At 35.4% G+C, this 17,410-nt stretch overlaps 1 protein-coding gene across 2 annotated transcripts in view; it reads right to left on the bottom strand.

Moving 5' to 3' along the window:
• Positions 1-873: 873 nt before the first annotated feature.
• UCHL3 (ubiquitin C-terminal hydrolase L3) overlaps positions 874-17,410 on the bottom strand; it is a 46,542-nt gene continuing 30,005 nt past the window's right edge. The window contains exons 7-10 of one of the 2 annotated variants that reach the window (XM_058548314.1): positions 12,897-13,088; positions 8,506-8,581; positions 2,078-2,136; positions 874-1,144 (exon numbers count right to left, since the gene is read on the bottom strand). In XM_058548314.1, coding sequence (XP_058404297.1) covers positions 1,061-1,144; positions 2,078-2,136; positions 8,506-8,581; positions 12,897-13,088 — 411 coding nt within the window. In that variant the 3' untranslated portion in view covers positions 874-1,060. The remainder of the gene's footprint in view (positions 1,145-2,077; positions 2,137-8,505; positions 8,582-12,896; positions 13,089-17,410) is intronic. The other variant, XM_058548315.1, reaches the window with a different exon arrangement.

The following is a 17,410-nucleotide window of genomic DNA, read 5'->3' as shown; positions in this document are numbered from 1 at the left end:
ATTCACTCACATACCTCTATCTAAATTACTACTACTTTTAAGACCTAGCCATCACCATCTCTCACTGAACTAATACAGTAGGCTCCTCACAAGTCTCTCTACCTCTGTTCTTAACCTCCTCCCCAATATATTATCCAGAGTAGCCAAGAGAGATCTCCTAAAACTATAAGTCAAATCAGGTCACTCTTTAAAACCCTCCAATGGCTTACCATCACACCTGCAATAAATCCAAATGCCATTTCTTATATTCCTGTATCACTAAGCCTCTCCTTCTCTGACCTCATCTTTTGCTACCTTCCCCCTTACTTTCTATGCTCTGGTCATATGAACCTTCTTTCTGGTCCTACAACACAGGGAGACTTCCCCACGTGAGGGACTCTGCATTATTTCCTCTACTCTTCCCCACCACCTTTCTATGACTGGATACTTTTTGCTATTCAGATCCCAACTTCAAAGTTACCTCCTCATAGAAGCCTTCCCTGATCACAAAATCTAAAGTATACACCCAGTCACTCTCTAACACAAATCCAACTTTAATTTTCTTCATAGCCTCTATCACTGGTATATATCTTATTAATGCATTTCTTATTTGTCTCTTCTCACAAGAACATAAGCTCCATGACTATGGACCTTGTTGATAGTGTTCACCACTGTAACTACAGCACCTAGAACAGTGTACAGCTCATCACAAGTAGATGCTCAACAAATGTTTGCTAAATAAATACATTAACATATATGATATAATATATAGTCATACTATGCAGATGGAAATTGTTCCTGTGTCCCAATACAAAATCTCCCATAAAATTTAAAGAGAATAAGAAAGCTATTGCTAGTCATCAAAGTAAATCCTGCACAAGAAAGAAAGGGAAGAACAGAACAGCAGCTTTAATTTGGGGCAAAAATAATATAAAACACAGATTAAGTCAAAATTTAATTCACATAAAGTTTAATCAGTCAAGTTAATGAAAATATCAAAATTTCTGAGTTAGTGTATGAGGGCAGAAATTTAATTTTTGTTGCAAATAATACAGTATTTGGTGTTTCCCTTATTGACAAGCTATGCTGCAGAAAGAGCAATTGCATTGAATCTCAATTCGTCAGGGTCACGTTCCATAAACTTCTTGCAAACTTCTATGGCATCCTATAGGAAAAAAAATGTAGAACTTTTCAGTTTATAAACATGTGTTTTACTCACAAATGATAAATAATTGTTTCATATTTTCCTAATTCTTACTAACGTTATACTGCAGACTTCTTTTTCCAAATGAAAAATAACTTAAAGCACACCAGAAGAATGAACAGAAATTAGTGGCCTAACTTGCTTAGCACAAAAGTATAAGACACAGTAAGTGTTCCTTCTTAAAATGCTTTTAAGAAACTGTTTTTAAGATGAATGCAAATTTGTTTCATAATTTTTAAGTGTATATATATATATATATTTTTTTTTCTTGGTGAGGAAGAGTGGCCCTGAGCTAACATCTGTTGCCAATCTTCCTTGAGGAAGATTGGCCTGGGCTAACATCTGTGCCCATCTTCCTCTATTTTGTATGTGGAATGCCACCACAGCATGGCTTGATGAATGGTGCGTTAGGTCCGCACCTGGGATCCGAACCTGCGAACCCCAGGCCACTAAAGCGGAACGCGTGAACTTAACCACCATGCCACCAGGCTGGCCCCTGCTTTTAAGAAACTTTTAACCTGAAAATTACACATTTCATTGATTCTAAGCCGCACAATTTGTTCATAAATTTAAAAATCTCTAAAATCAGGATTAAGATACAAACGACGGTATCTTGGATTCAATGAAATATGGAATATGATGTGCAACTCTTTCAATACTTTTCTTGTCTTTTTTAAAGTTGATACTCGTGCACATAAAGAGCTCTGAAAATCTCTTTATTTGTTGAGGGTTTTTAACACTAATTTGAATTTTTCTTTTTGAATTTTCTCAAGAGATCAAGGACAAGGAAGGATCCAAATACAGAGAAAATGTTATACGAGTGATCTTTAGAGATGTTTTAAAGATAACAAGAACATTAATGAGAAAAAGTGGGCCAACAAGTTTTATTGTTACCTCTAATAAAGTTTCATCACTAGTTTCCCCATGATTAATTGGAAATGGTTTCCGTCCATCTGTGGAAAAGAGACAAATGGTTGAATGTTTAGCTGTCTGTACAGGATAATGTACTTTCAACTTCCATTTTCCTCTCCCACAGTGAGGCAAAAGATGTTTTAAATAATATATCGTAACAAATTTTTTAAATGTGCTACCTATGAATATTTTTTAACATTAAAAGTTATTAGATCCTTGCTTCCATGTTTGAAAGCCTAAATTATCTTCATGAACAGAATTTATTAGAAATAAATATTGGGGGCCAGCCCTGTGGCTTGGCGGTTAAGTGCGTGCGCTCTGCTACTGGTGGCCCGGGTTCGGATCCCAGGTGGGCACCGATGCACCGCTTCTGCGGCCATGCTGGGGCCGCGTCCCACATACAGCAACTAGAAGGATGTGCAACTATGACATACAGCTATCTACTGAGGCTTTGTGGAAAAAAAAATAAATAAATAAAAATTAAAAAAAAAAAAAAAAGAAATAAATATTGGCTTTAATTTCCTAAAAAGAATATGCAAAATTAATAAATCAGTTTTTAAAAAGTTACCAACCCTAGTTTTTACCCTCAGAAATATGAAAAATTTCTTTCTTCGCTTTGAAAGCTAAATCAGAAGCCTCCTAAGTAAGAATAACATGTTTATATCAATGAAAGGGAGCCACAAGGCTTATACATTACTACTACTAATTGTGTACACCAAGGCAGTAGCATAGAGCAACAATCTAAATAACAGCATTATTCTACTGACTACCAAAAATAATTAACCACAATTATAATCACCTTGAATAAACTAGTACTTTTTCAATACTATGAAAAAATGAAAAAGTCCAGAATTATATATATTCATGCTAATCCAAAGTTAACCGATACTCTATATCTAAATCTACAAGCTCAGATGTCTTATAAGTGGCACTTCAAGTGCAATCTATAAAGCCCAATCTCTTCTCTTTAACTCTATGGCTTCTAAACATAATAAAAATTTTTTAATCAATATGGATAGATAGTGATAGATTTAGGCTGATAGATACTGCTTCTAAAGAAAAATATGAGCGAAAATTAAGCAAACAAACCAAAAAGCAAAATGAGACAATTATTAAGTCTGGAGAAATAAAGAAGGTTAAAAAGGAAAGTACATTAACTATGGCTCAGCTGGGAATAATGTTTCTGTGCCCATAATAATATAAACAACAACTACAACAACACTGGAAGACTAGGAAAAAGGAAAGCAGGTATTCTGTAACTGGGAGGGAGGGTTAAGGAAAGAGGGTGACAAAGGAAAGCTAAATCCTTATGTTCACTGTGGGAAGTCAAGAAATAATACTGAGGCCACTTTCACCTCTGGCCAGGATGGAATAACTGCTACTGGACTAGGCCTCCCACTGGAAAGAACTAAAAATCTGGACAAAATATCTGAGACAGTTCTTTTTAGACAGTGGGAAACAGGTAGCCCAGAAGTGTAGGTGAGCCCAACAGTAATACCAGCTTTCTGCCAGGGCAGGAAAGGCAAACTGAAGTGAGCACAGTAGTCTCGATGAGCTGAGGAGAAAGAGAGCAGGGTTCAAGGAGGCTGAGGTAGCTGGAATTGGCACAAGGTAGCTGGAATTGGCACAATACTAGAAAGAAGGTGGCTACCCACCTTGGAGACCTGTTGCTCCGTCTGGGCCAGGCCAGGATCAGTGTGCCAGATGGGGGCAGGGAGCAGTGCATCTGGGACTGAGCTTTAAGCCGGGGTGGCCAGGAGTTTGTTTATATGCAAGGGGAATGGGTAAAACAGCAAATACATGGAGGATAACAGAGAACACTAGAATAAACTGTATAGTGTTAGATTAGAATTAGAAGTGTTGACGTAAATGAATGCTTTTTAATATATAGATAGAAACATATAATTGTGTGTGTGTGTGTATACCCATTCACATATGAGTGTGTCAGTATATTTATATAATACATACAAATATTTCCCAGCTCTGTCCTCTGAGAGGACCTAGAAGCAATGGTATTTTAGTAGCAAAGAACACCCTAGCACCCAGATCTTGGTTCTAAATATGACTTTTCACTAAAAGGAACCAGGGCTCCTTGGAGAAGTAACTGAACACACAGGGCTGGGGCACAAAAAATAAAAGATAAGCCTGGAACATCTTGTTCCACCTGAAAGTTAGAAAGTGCTCAGAGTGACAAGGACATATCAAAAGGACAAAAGGGCCAACTTGAAAGGGTTCCCTTCAAGGCCAGGTCTGGGACAATCTGAGCATCAAAATAAACGATAATAATGGACTGTAACCTTTTGAGTAAAATATAAATCCATCAGTCCATTCTAAGATGAATGAATGAATGGGAGGAAAGGAAAGCCTCTAATGTTAGAGGAATTTTTTTTTTTTTTGAGAGGCAGATCAGCCCTGTGCTAACATCTGCCAATCCTCTTCTTTTTTTTTTGCTGAAGAAGACTGGCCCTGGGCTAACATCCGTGCCCATCTTCCTCCACTTCATATTGGACGCTGCCACAGCACGGCTCGCCAAGCGGTGCAAGCCCGGGATCCGAACCGGCGAGCCCCGGGCCGCCGCAGCGGAGCGCGCGCACCCAACCGCTTGCGCCACTGGGCCGGCCCCGAGGAATTTTTTTTTTAATTACCATTACCAAGTGATAATCAATTTAGTCAAGAATCCTCAATAGATGCTAAATCTGATAGATAAAGGCTTAATGAGAAACTGTATACTTACACAGTCTCAAAGTATCTCCTGGTAAAATATTTATTCATTACTTATTAATTAATAAATGCAAAATTAGCATACTAATAAATATAAGATAGTTATTAATTAACTGTATAATACAGAAGCCAGGCAGACATTCTCTAAAACAAGTGATAAAAGTTAGCATCACCAGTAACAGGACAAACTGATATCATATGCCTCCTGAAATGATGCACTGAGAAGGACACAGCATTACCTCTATGGTATATGTGCCAAAAATGTAGAAATCATGAGAAAATATCAGACAACCCAAATTGAAGAATAATTTCAAAGTAACTGCCCTGTACTCTTAAAAATAAATGTCAAAGATATGAAAGACAAGAATAGGAGGAACCATTCCAGATTAAAGAAGACAAAGAAACAAGGCAACTAAATGCAACACACAATCCTGGATTGGATTCTGAACCTATATAGGACATCATTGTGAAAATCAGGAAAATTTGAATTGGGTCTGTGGATTTGATGGGAATAGCGGATCAATATCAACTGCCTGATTTTGATAGTCATACTGCAGTTACATAGGAGAGTATCCACTTGTTTTGAGGAAATACACACAGAAGTATTAAAGGATAATGGGGCATCATGTCTGCAACTTATTTTCAAATGGTTCAGAAACATTAATGTAATCTGTGGAATCTGAGTAAAGGGTTTATAGGAACTCTGTATACAATTTCTGTAATTTTTATAAAAATTTAAAATTACTTCAAAATAAAAATGTTTATATCTTTCATCATATTCCTGTTATTTCAGGTATACAATTTATTGGTTAACAGTTTTTTTTTTTTTGTCAAGAAGATCAGCCCTGAGCTAACATCTGTGCCAATCCTTCTCTTTTTGCTGAGGAAGACTGGCCCTGAGCTAACATTCGTGCCCCTCTTCCTCCACTTTATGTGGGACGCCGCCACAGCGTGGCCTGACAAGTGGTGCATTGGCACGTGCCCAGGATCCGAACCCGGGCACCGCCAGCAGCGGAGCGTGTGCACTTAACCGCTACGCCACGGGGCCGGCCCCTGGTTAACAGTTTTTTAATCTGATGGTTCAATCAGTTCTGAATTCACCTCCAAACCCAACTGTTCTAGTTTATCCATAAAGAGTAATTACACCTATTTAAAAATATGTACTTCTCCCCCTCTACATATGCTGGGAACTACACAAAGCCCTAAGAAAAGGAAACAGTGATAACAAAAAGATAACTCAGTCCCTTTCATCAGTTAACCCTACAATTTAGAACAGATGGAATATATTAAAGCCTACCACCATCCTTTGTTTAATAAATGTCTTGTAGAAATTACCTTGCACCATGTCTACAATCATATAGCTTTATTTTTAAAAATAAAGTTACTTAGAAATGACTTTTTTTCTTAAAAATCGTATGCTGTTCTCTTATTCACTGTTTTCTACTCACTAACTCAATACTCCTCTTGCTCAACATTCCGTTTGAATTTATTAGGAATCAGCATCAGAGTTACTGCCAATTTCCCTGGCACTGAATCAGCAACTGCCCATCTTCATTTGCCTTGTACTTATCCCTGTTCTCTGTGACATCTCAAAGATTATGGCTTTTCTTTAGAACTCTGAAATTCTTTAAACTCATTTAAAGAATGTAATCCCCAAAGAGCTCTAATTCTCTATCAGCCATATTGATCATTCTTCTTGCCAAAGAATACCTAAACCAAACAAGACCTCAGTAGTTCTGCCTTTCTTTTCTGATGTTCGTACTTCAAATCAATTTTAAAATCCTTTTCTGTTGATCTTGGCGTGCTATAAAAGAGAACCATTCTTTATATGCAGTTTACACTTGATATATGGCATTCCTTCTACTGCCCTGAGCTCAGAGAGCTGCCTAACCAGTCAAATTGAGTTTTTTAGACAACTTTTTCCTTCCCATTGAGATAATACAGAGTTTTTTTATAAACATCTTTTAGATGTTATTGTTTGTTCTATTATTAAGTCTCTCATTCTCAAAGTCACCATTACTTTATAGCATCTGGTTATGGATCATATATATCGTTTCTCTGGCCTTTCCTAAATCTACTTTGTTGAAGTGAACAGAATGTGTCTGGTAAGTCTCAGCACTCTCTTAACTTCCACTTCTACTAGTTATTTTTTATTATTCAAAATTCAGAGTAGAAATTTAGCTTCTAGCAATCAGTCAGACATGTGAAATCCCCAGTCACTATTACAGCTTAGATCTAGGTAGATTTTATAGACTGAATTAACAAAGCTTATGTTTCAAATTGCTCTGTAGGTCTATCATATACTCCCATAACAATGACTTCTTTTCATTTTAGTTTGATTCCTATTCAAATCTCTCTACTGTTGTAAACAACCCTCAGGCTTGTACATTTCAATAAATACTATGTTCTTTCCCTCCTTGTCCCCTTTAATAGAGCCATTTCTTTTTAATAAAGTGTATGATTCTGTTGCCATATTTCAAATTAAAAATTGACCTAAATTTTATGGACCACATTTACAGTCACAATCTGAGTCCTTTCAGAACTCTTCTGCCTTTAAATAAGTTAAGGAAAATGAAAGTGGTAAGTTAGTATATAGACAGCAAATGAGAAGAAAGAGAACTAAAAATCATGGTATTTAGAAATTGAAAAGGACTTCACTTTTTTGTTTCTTTATTTGGCGTTTTTAACCCAAGAAGGTTCTCATAGAAAAAAGGACAAGAAGGACTCAGAAGTACTATATATCAATTATGAAAGAATCATAAGAAATTTCTTCTGTATGGATGAATCAATTAAAATTATGAGGATCTCCTCCAGATAGTCCCTGAAGTAGTTCACCTATAGTTAAACTTTTTAAAAAATAAGTGCAGGTATGGGTGAAAATACCAAGTAATTAATCATGGATATACATGCCTTAGGGAATTGTTGCTAGAAAACATAGACTCCTGTAACGGCTTTTAAAAAATCAGATGTTAATACAAAGGGATAGTACAAAAGCCTGAAAACTAATGATACTCATTACTGAATACAAAAACTAGTGATTATCAATATTACACTATTTTTAAAATTAGTTTCAGGATCAAGATGGTTCATCCAGACGTTGATGATAATTAACTCAATAATTTAGTGAAGGATGCTGAAGTGATTTACAGGAGTTCCCTATAATGGTTTTTACTTTCTTGCTTTGCCAAAATGCAAAGGTAGGGGCCGGCCCAGTGGCGCAAGCGGTTAAGTGCGCGTGCTCTGCTACAGCGGCCGGGGGTTTGCAGGTTCGGATCCCGGGCGCACACCGATGCACCGCTTGTTAGGCCATGCTGTGGCGGCGTCCCATATAAAGTGGAGGAAGGTGGGCACGGATGTTAGCTCAGGGCCAATCTTCCTCAAGAAAAAAAAGGGGAGCATTGGCAGCAGATGTTAGCTCAGGGCTAGTCCTCCTCAGAAAAAAATAAATAAATAAAATGCAAAGGTAGTATGAAAACATTCTTGAATTATAAGTTGCTTGAACATCAAAATAATTTTTATTTTTTCTAGTAAAAAATCTTAAATGGAAAACTTTCATTATGCTAACTCAATGTTATAGGGCAATTGAGTAATTTAAGTAAACACAATAAATATCAACAGTCCCATTAATCATAAACACAGACTTTCCCATTACCATTTCTCTCTCCAGAATAAATTAAAGCAGTTCTTACCTAATTCATAGAGATGCCCATCTACATGAACTAATGCAATAAAATGAAGGTCTACTTTTTCGTCTATACTTGGTGCCTGGAATAGGAGAGAAAGATACATATTATAAACATTAGTAGTCAAACAAATCAATCAAGTACATGTAAACAAGTACATGTAAATCAAGTACACGTATACAAATAATATCAAATAACATGAGAGAACATTTATCCAATATAATTCAATGCTTAATCTTTGACAGGGTGGACAAAGAGTGAACATGCCTATATTTATAACAATGTGCTCACGCATCAACAAGGAAAACATCGACTAAAAATACATCTTTCTTCATCTCAACTGTTCTAAAAACCTAAAGTTTTGTTCAACTTGGAATCCCCAGCACCTAGCACAATGCCTGGTACATAGCAGATACACAATGCATAATTGCTGAATGAAATAAATTCCTGGAAAGATTTTTTAAATTTATTAATAGCATAAACAGAGTTAAAGAAATCCTTCTCAAGTTAAATTTTAAGAAATCAAGAAAGTGAGTTCTTCCCTTAATGACTTGATCTTGATAATTTCATTATTTGAATAAGGCAATATAGTCTTAAAATAAAATAAGTATCTTTATTCATCCTAGATTCAAAAAGTTTAAAAATGAAAAAATAGCCCAAAAGATTAAAGGGGGGAAAAAAAAGATAAGAGCAAACTAAAGGGTACAATGAACTGTACCCTATGATTTTTCTCTGGCTTTCTAGTGAACTATTTGAAATTAAAACTATACTTAGTGTTTTTTAGCTTACTAAATTTAATTTTCATGAGCAATATCTGCTACAACTCTTAGTCATTCAAATAACTTATGCAAAGTCAATATATTTAACTGGCTATAATATGCAGTAACTACACACTTAACACTAATATGTGTTAGCTATATATTAAATCTAAATGATTTGAAATGAAATGCAATCACTATTAAATACAAGTATAAATTTAAGAGGCAAAAGTTAATCAAATTATATTTTATATTATTTAACATCCTATAAGTAACACAATAGTATCTTAACTCTAAAATTCATACTTTTTTCATCCTCAAGTAAATATATAATTTTAAGTAGTTGTAATATGAAATTTTCAGATGCAGAAATTGAAAGGTACAGAATAAACATTATCTTGGATTTACTGAATGCTTCTCAAACAATTACAGATAAAGTGACTCATCTAATCTCACATTATTCTTCAGAGATTATCTCCCTCAAATTATAAATGAGAAAATTGCAATATAAACTGATGTGGCAAACTATAGCTCCTCCTAACTTCAATTTAGAACTAAAGAATTCTGCAGTTGGCAGGATTCCAAGTTATTTAGTTTCACTGTTGCTCTAATACCAGACTCTTCTCTATGGGCAGCCCCATTATGTGGTAGCCCCTCCAACAACAGGGAACTTCCAGTAGGTTTTGAGGCAGTCCATTCCATCTTTGGACAGTTTTGTTAGAGTTATCCCTCATCATACTGAGGCAAAAATATGTCTCCCAGTATTTTCCATCATCTTAGAAAATGTCTAATCCCTCTTGAACATGATATTTCTCCAAATACTTAAAGATAGTGATAATGAATTCCCTTACTTTCTTGGTCAGAGAATAAAAAACATTAGTGATCAGTCAATCCAATATCCTCATTTTCCCAACGACCAGAAGAGAATCCAATTTTTCAAGGCTACACCTAGGCAATTCTACAAACTATAAATTCAATTCTATAACAAAAATAGTAAAAAGAATTCTTTATCCAAATAGTAAAGAGTCTTTCTTGTTTTACTCACTTTAAGATACAATTCTCCAACAGGATATCAAGTATTTTAAATCTTTTGAGCTATTATACTTTCAAAAACTTAATTATTTTAACACCATCTCTTCTTAAGAATAATATATCTTACAGCTTCCATTTTTCATATTTTGTCAGCAAACACGACGGTGCAGGAGGTAAAAATAGTACAAATGGAGTCAGAGACCTGAATATGTACCCAACCCCTGTGAGCACTGGGTTTCTTATCTGTTTTGAGGTTTAAATGAAATGCATGAAAGTACTTTGTAAACTATTAAGTGCTAACTAAACATTATGCATTATTATATTAATACTATATTATTACAAATGTAAGAAATCACTAAATCTAGTGACTCCCAATTGTGAGTCATTGTACCTTTTATCCCAAAGTGCATACTAAAAATATAAAACTCTAAAGAAGGCAAGAAAAGCCTTCAAAGTATTATAAAAGATAAGTAAAGCTCAAAACTTCTAAGCTTTCCACAAAACCTCAGTACCTATTATGAGCCTTTTTCTTTGGTCAACTTCAATTAGTCTGAGAGCCTGAAATCTGCAATTATCCAATTGCTTAAAAATTATTCCACTAAAAACCAGAACCATAAATAAAAATCAATTTCCAGTAAGTCCTCCATTTCCAAAAATGACCAGTAAATAACTAAACAAAAGGCAAAAACCAGAAGCTACAGATTGGATCATTCTTGCCTATATTTTTATATATTATTTTTTCACAAAGTTTCCTAATTTAAAATACAACACTTCATATCATCTCAAAGAATTAAAGTGATATAACAAATCAATTAGAAATTAATTAAATCCTAAACAGAAGTTTCAAATTATTAAAAAATATAGTTTAATAAATTTATAATTGTATGGCACTTAATATATACCTGGCACTATTCTAAGTGCTTGATAAGTATTGACCAATCAATCATCATATAAACCCTATCAGGTAGATAATATAGTTATACTCATTTCACTTTCAAGAAAACTGAGGCACAGAAGCATTAAGCAACATGCTCTAGGTCACACAGCCAGTAAGTGATAGAATCTGGTTTCAAACCCAGGCACTGTTGTTCCAGAATGCATGTTCTTAACCATTAGGCTATGAAAATATTTATGAAGCTACAAAGCAATGGAATTAATATGGAGCAAAGATCAACATTACATAAAAACATATAAAACTGGAAATGTCAATTTTTATGACACATTTAAGTACAAAGGAATTTATTCATATTTAGAATCAATTGTGCCCAAGTAAGAATTTACAAAATTAGACTTTTACTCTGATCATCTAATTCACCTTGTATCTCCTACTGTGCCAAACAGTACGTATGGCATAGTAGGGAAGCAACAAATATCAAATGGATAAATGAATAAAAATGACAAAATGTTGTGACCCAACAAGGATAATGAAATAGAGAGACACTAGTTTGTTGATACTCAGCACAAATGAAAGGCTATTTTGATGACCATACAGATACTTGGTGGAAGCAGACGTTTAAGGAAAAGTGCCAAGACTCCACTTCATAGTTTGAGTACAGCTCTAGAAGAGTAAATAAGGGGGAGGAAAGAATGTTTGACACCAACTTTTAATTTTTTTTAAGCATTAAATGTATATGTAATCAGACTTCTTCTGGCTTCAAAAGTCATGATGATTTATAGAAGTGTCAAATTTCTTATGAATGTATTGCATATACCAAATCTTTCAGATATAGCATTTCTAGGTAGGCTCTGCCAAACCACAGTCATTGCCATTAATAGTCTAAAACATCAGAAAGACAAGAGCTATCATTGCCTAATCCTGCAGTTTATTTCAATTATGAGAATTACCAGAATTCCTTCATCAACCTCAATATTTAAGATAATTAGCAAGTTTACAAGAACAAATATACTTTTTAATAGTTTGCTAATATTATCAAACTAAGAAGAAGAATTCATAAAATTTATGGGAAGCCTACATCAATTCACAAGGAGAAAATCTTCACCTCCTACTTGGAAAAGATCTTTAGAAACTGAATAGGCAGGGAAGATTGGGTCAAGATTAAACCAAGTACCTGAGCCACCTCAGGGAATAAAATAGTTTAGATGAAACACCCTACACCATGAAGGATTAGATTAAGGATAGAGTAAGTAAAGTGACCCCAGATCATGACAAGATGCTAAAGTCATGTTTAGAAACATGAAAAAAAAAAAATAAAGTAAGAGATGGCAAAGAACTCGGAAGGTACACAGCATTTGTTGACCTAAGCCAACTAAATGAAATTGGAAAGATGAAGGGTAAGAGAATATATATTCACTTTAACAACTGACAGGAACTTAAACATTATCATGAATGTCGATCAGTACTCATTAAAAGGCAGGCACCCTTATGTTGGCAAGATATGGAGTGGAAAGATAGATGTTCACCAAGGCACTGGTAAAAGTCAAGCTAGACTGCAAAGCATAGAGGTATGCTTGCAATCTTATTGGGGGAGAAATAGCTAATGGTTGAGTGAACCAAGAGAAAAGCACTTTGAAGATTGAAGAAATTTAAGGAAAAAAATGGACTGCCCTTGTCACTGGAAGAAGAGATGGAAGATTGACTACACTTACAACAGAATGGAGACCCAAAGATGGTAGGCGTAAGAAGGGTCGCCAGCGACGAAGACGGAGAGATGGACTGGTAGCCTTTGCAGGGCCTACATGGTTACGTTTGACCCAGGGCAGGGATGCATGGTGACACAATGATGAGGCCTTCGTTCTGCAGTGGCTAGAATGAGGCTGTGATGAGGATGGCGAGGAGGACTACACAATTAAAAAAGAGAACATTTTACTTAGACCACGTTACTGGGTGATCATTTATTCTTAAAAGCAACGTATGGTCATACTTGTATGACCATAATCTAGAAAAGGATCGTAAATGAACATTAGTTAAAAGCTGGTAAAGTGGAAATATATAACCAAGGTATAAGGTTATATGCCATAGCTTCTCTAAGTGTACATCTAAAATAGTTACATATCCTCATTTGCATAGCACAGATTCATAGAACTGATTATTTAAAAGCCACTAAAATGGAATTATTACATCAAATTGTTTTTAAAAAAGGAACACATACACAAAATATGTAACACATACAAATCACACAAAGAATAATGTGTAGAAGAAAACTGTATGGTGTAGGCACTGGTAAAACAATTCCTTAGAGAGAATAAGCTCTAAAGAAAAAAAAACTTCAAAATATAAAGAAGGGTGAAATGAATCCCTCCGAAGCTGATGACTTGTATAAACTATCCTCTAATCTAGGCTGACAAGTAAAATGGAAACTAGCATGGCCTATTAGCCATCTTTTAGTAAACAACAGTATTAGTTAAAATATGTATCACTTACTTTGTGACAAGTACTCCTTTAAGCACTTTACATATATCAATTCATTTAATCTCCCAGTAACCCACGAGACAGGTTTTTTTTGTGTGTGTGTGTGTGAGGAAGATCAGCCCTGAGCTAACATCCATGCTAATCCTCCTCTTTTTGCTGAGGAAGACGGGCTCTGAGCTAAAATCTATTGCCAATCCTCCTCCTTTTTTTTCCCCAAAGCCCCAGTAGACAGTTGTATGTCATAGCTGCACATCCTTCTAGTTGCTGTATGTGGGACACGGCCTCAGCACGGCTGGAGAAGTGGTACGTCGGTGCACACCCAGGATCAGAACCCAGGCCACCAGTAGCGGAGCGCGAGCACTTAACCGCTAAGCCACGGGGCCGGCCCAAGACAGGTATTATACTTATTCCCATACACAAACGAGGAATCAGAGCACATAGAAGTTAAGTAAGATAACCAAGGTCACACTACCAGCAAGTGGTAGGGCCGGGATTCAAACACAGGAAATTTGGTTCTAGAATCCAAAGATCTTAATCACTACGGTGTATAGCTTAAGTGGTCAAGAGAAATATTTTAATACTAATTTATTAGACCAGATTCTAATGAGGACAGGAGTAATCCTCTTAAAATTAGATATTTTGAGAGGCATCCTTTTGAACACTATTGTACCACAAAAGCCAAATCTGACCCAACAGTTTCCATGAAATGCATATAAGAATCAATCAGAAATATAGTCATGTGTCACTTAACAATGGGGATACATTCTGAGAAATATGTCCTTAGATGATTTTGTCTTTTTGTGAACATCATAGAGTGTACTTACACAAACCTAGATGGTACAGCCTACTACACACCTAGGCAATATCGTACTAATCTTATGAGATGTCATTATGTGGCACATGGATATACATAAATGAATCCTATATTGGCTCCAAATGGGAACAAACGTGTATATAATAAAGTGTTTGTTTTCACAAAGTCTAATCAGAAGTTTGTCATATTCAATCTGATTAAATTTAAATGAGAAGAGAGGGAAGAAAAGAATGGGATAGAGGAAAAGGGAAATGGATGAAGAGAAAGAAATGAAGTAAAGGGAGGTGGAGAGAGAGGTAACCCAATGAGTAATGGAAAAAACAAAAATTTTCTAAGAATCTGGAGAGGGAGAGATTATTAAGCCAAAAGTAGAACTGAAGGTGTACACTGAAAGAATGTGTAAGGTTTAGGCAGGTGAAATGCGAAAGGTATTCCTGGCAAAGAATTCAGTGTGAGAAAAAGAACAGAAATAGGAACAAGTAGGATATGTTCAGAGGACAAGACTTTCAGGTCTGGGATGTGATTTTACCCTTTTGATTAAAAAGCTAGCCTGTTACTGTTTCATGGGTGCTGGCAGAAGACACGAGACTCCTAAGTCAGAGAAAAAGGTCTTGACTCATAGCACAGCAAGCAGCATGATCATCAATGTGTTTGTGTCAGTTCACATGAGTGCAACACAGATGGCCCAGATGGATGGCTGCACACACCATGGGCTGCAATAGAGGAGAGGAATATTGAGCAGGGGAAGCTGATGTTTTATAGAAAGCAGTAAGCAAACCCGCTCTTTGTTCTGGAGGCAGATATTACCTCGTCCCTCACGGTTGCTTACTGTGAGAAAAGCAATTTCCAACTTCAAGTATGATGGCCCTCTTCTTTTGCCATTTTTGAAGAATCTTTTTTAAAACTTTCTTTTGAGGGGCGGGGAGAATAATTTCAAATTTACCAAGAGTTTCAAAACAAAAATAGTACAGGAAACACCTAGATTTGCCTATGACATTTTAGCTCTAGTTAGCTTTATCATTTGCACTTACACTCTTTCTCCTCTTCTCGCTACATAATTTTTTTCCCAAACTATTTCAGGGTAAGTTATATATACCATGGCCCTTTACCCCTAAATACTTCAGTATTTCCTAAGACTGAGAATTTTCTTACATAACAGCAGTTATCACTTTCACAATTTTATATTGATATAATACTTTTATAACTTTCCTAAGTTTAATTTTTAATTTTTTTTTTGAGGAAGATTGGCCCTGAGCTAACATCTGTTGCCAATCTTCCTCCTTCTTTCCCTTTTTCTCCCCAAAGCCCCAGCGGATAGTTGTATGTCATAGCTGTACATCCTTCTAGTTGCTCTATGTGGGACACCGCCTCAGCATAGCCTGATGAGCAGTGGTAGGTCCGCGCCAAGGATCTGAAACTGCGAACCCCAGGCCGCTGAAGTGGAGTGCGCAAACTTAACTGCTATGCCACCGGGCTGGCCCCATAACCTTCATAAGTTTATACAGATATAATACTTTAGTCTCATCTTCCATGCATATTTTAATTTTGTCAGTTGATCTATTCATGCCCTCTGTAGCATTTTCCCTCAAGATCTAATCTAGGAGCAGGTATTGCATTTACTTGTCATGTCTCTTTAGTATCCTTTAAGCTGGAACATTTCCAACAGTCTTTGTCTTTTACGAAATTAACATACAGTCCCCTTCTGCCATTTTTTAATAAACAGTTTTCTACATAAAAAAAAATCATGTCTTCTGTGAATACAGAAGGCATTTTTATTTCTTCCTTTCTAAGCCACATACCCTTTATTTCTTTTTCTTGCCTTACTGCATTAGCTAGGACTTCCCTACAATAATGATTTCATTGATTTTCACTTTTGTCTTTATTATTTCTTCCTTCTGCTTGCTTTGGGTTTAATTTGCACTTCTTTAGCTACCTTAAGGTAAAAACTTAGGTCATTGACTTGAAGCCTTTTTTCTTTTCTACCGTAAGCATTTAATGTTACAGATTTTTCTCTAATCCCTGCTGTAGCTGCAACTTGTAAATTCTGATACATTATTAAACTTTCCACTCAATTCAAAATGTTTTCTAATATCCTTTGTGACTTCCTCATGATCCATGAGCTATTTAGAAGTCTGCTGTTTAATTTCTAAATATTTGGGGATTTTCCAGATATGTTTTCTGTCATTGATGTCTAATTTAATTCCATTATGATTAGAAACATTCTTTGTATGATTTAAATTTTTAAAAATTTTAAGGTTTATTTTCTGACCCAGAACATGGTATATCCTGGTGAATATCCCAAGTGCACTTCAAAAGACATTTGACTGCTGTTGGATAGAGTTTTCCATAAATGTTAATAAGGTCAAGTTGTCTGATAATGTTGTTCAAGTCTTGTATGTTCTCACTAATTTTCTGTGTCTACTTGTTCTACCAATTACCGAGAGTAGTGTTGAAATCGCCGACAATTGTAGATTTGTCTACTTCTCCCTTTAGTTTTATCAGTGTTTGCTCCATATATTTAGAGACTCTATTTTTAGCTACATACACAAACTTATATGTAAGCTATGTTTTCTTGGTAAACTGACCTCTTTATCCCTATGTAACTGTCACTGGTAATGTTCCTTGTTCTGAAGTATACTTCATCTAATGTTAATATAGTTATTCTGGCTTTCTTTTGATTGGTGTTTGCATTGTATACCTTTTCCCATTCTTTTAATTATAATCTTTCCATGTCTTTATATTTAAAGTGACTTTCTTGTAGACAGCATATAATCGAGTCTTGCTTTTTTACCAGTGTGATAATCTTTCTTGCAATTTGTGTTTACATTTAGACCATTTACATTTTATTAATTTCATTTAATTATTAACATACTTGTATTAAAATCTATCATCTTGCCAGTTCTCTATTTTTTCTATCTGTTCTTCGTTCCTTTTCTT

This window comes from Diceros bicornis, chromosome 9, assembly GCF_020826845.1.
Source record: "Diceros bicornis minor isolate mBicDic1 chromosome 9, mDicBic1.mat.cur, whole genome shotgun sequence".
Lineage (NCBI taxonomy): Eukaryota > Metazoa > Chordata > Mammalia > Perissodactyla > Rhinocerotidae > Diceros > Diceros bicornis.
Note: the sequence above shows the minus strand (reverse complement) of the source record. Positions and strands in the feature narration are given on the sequence as shown.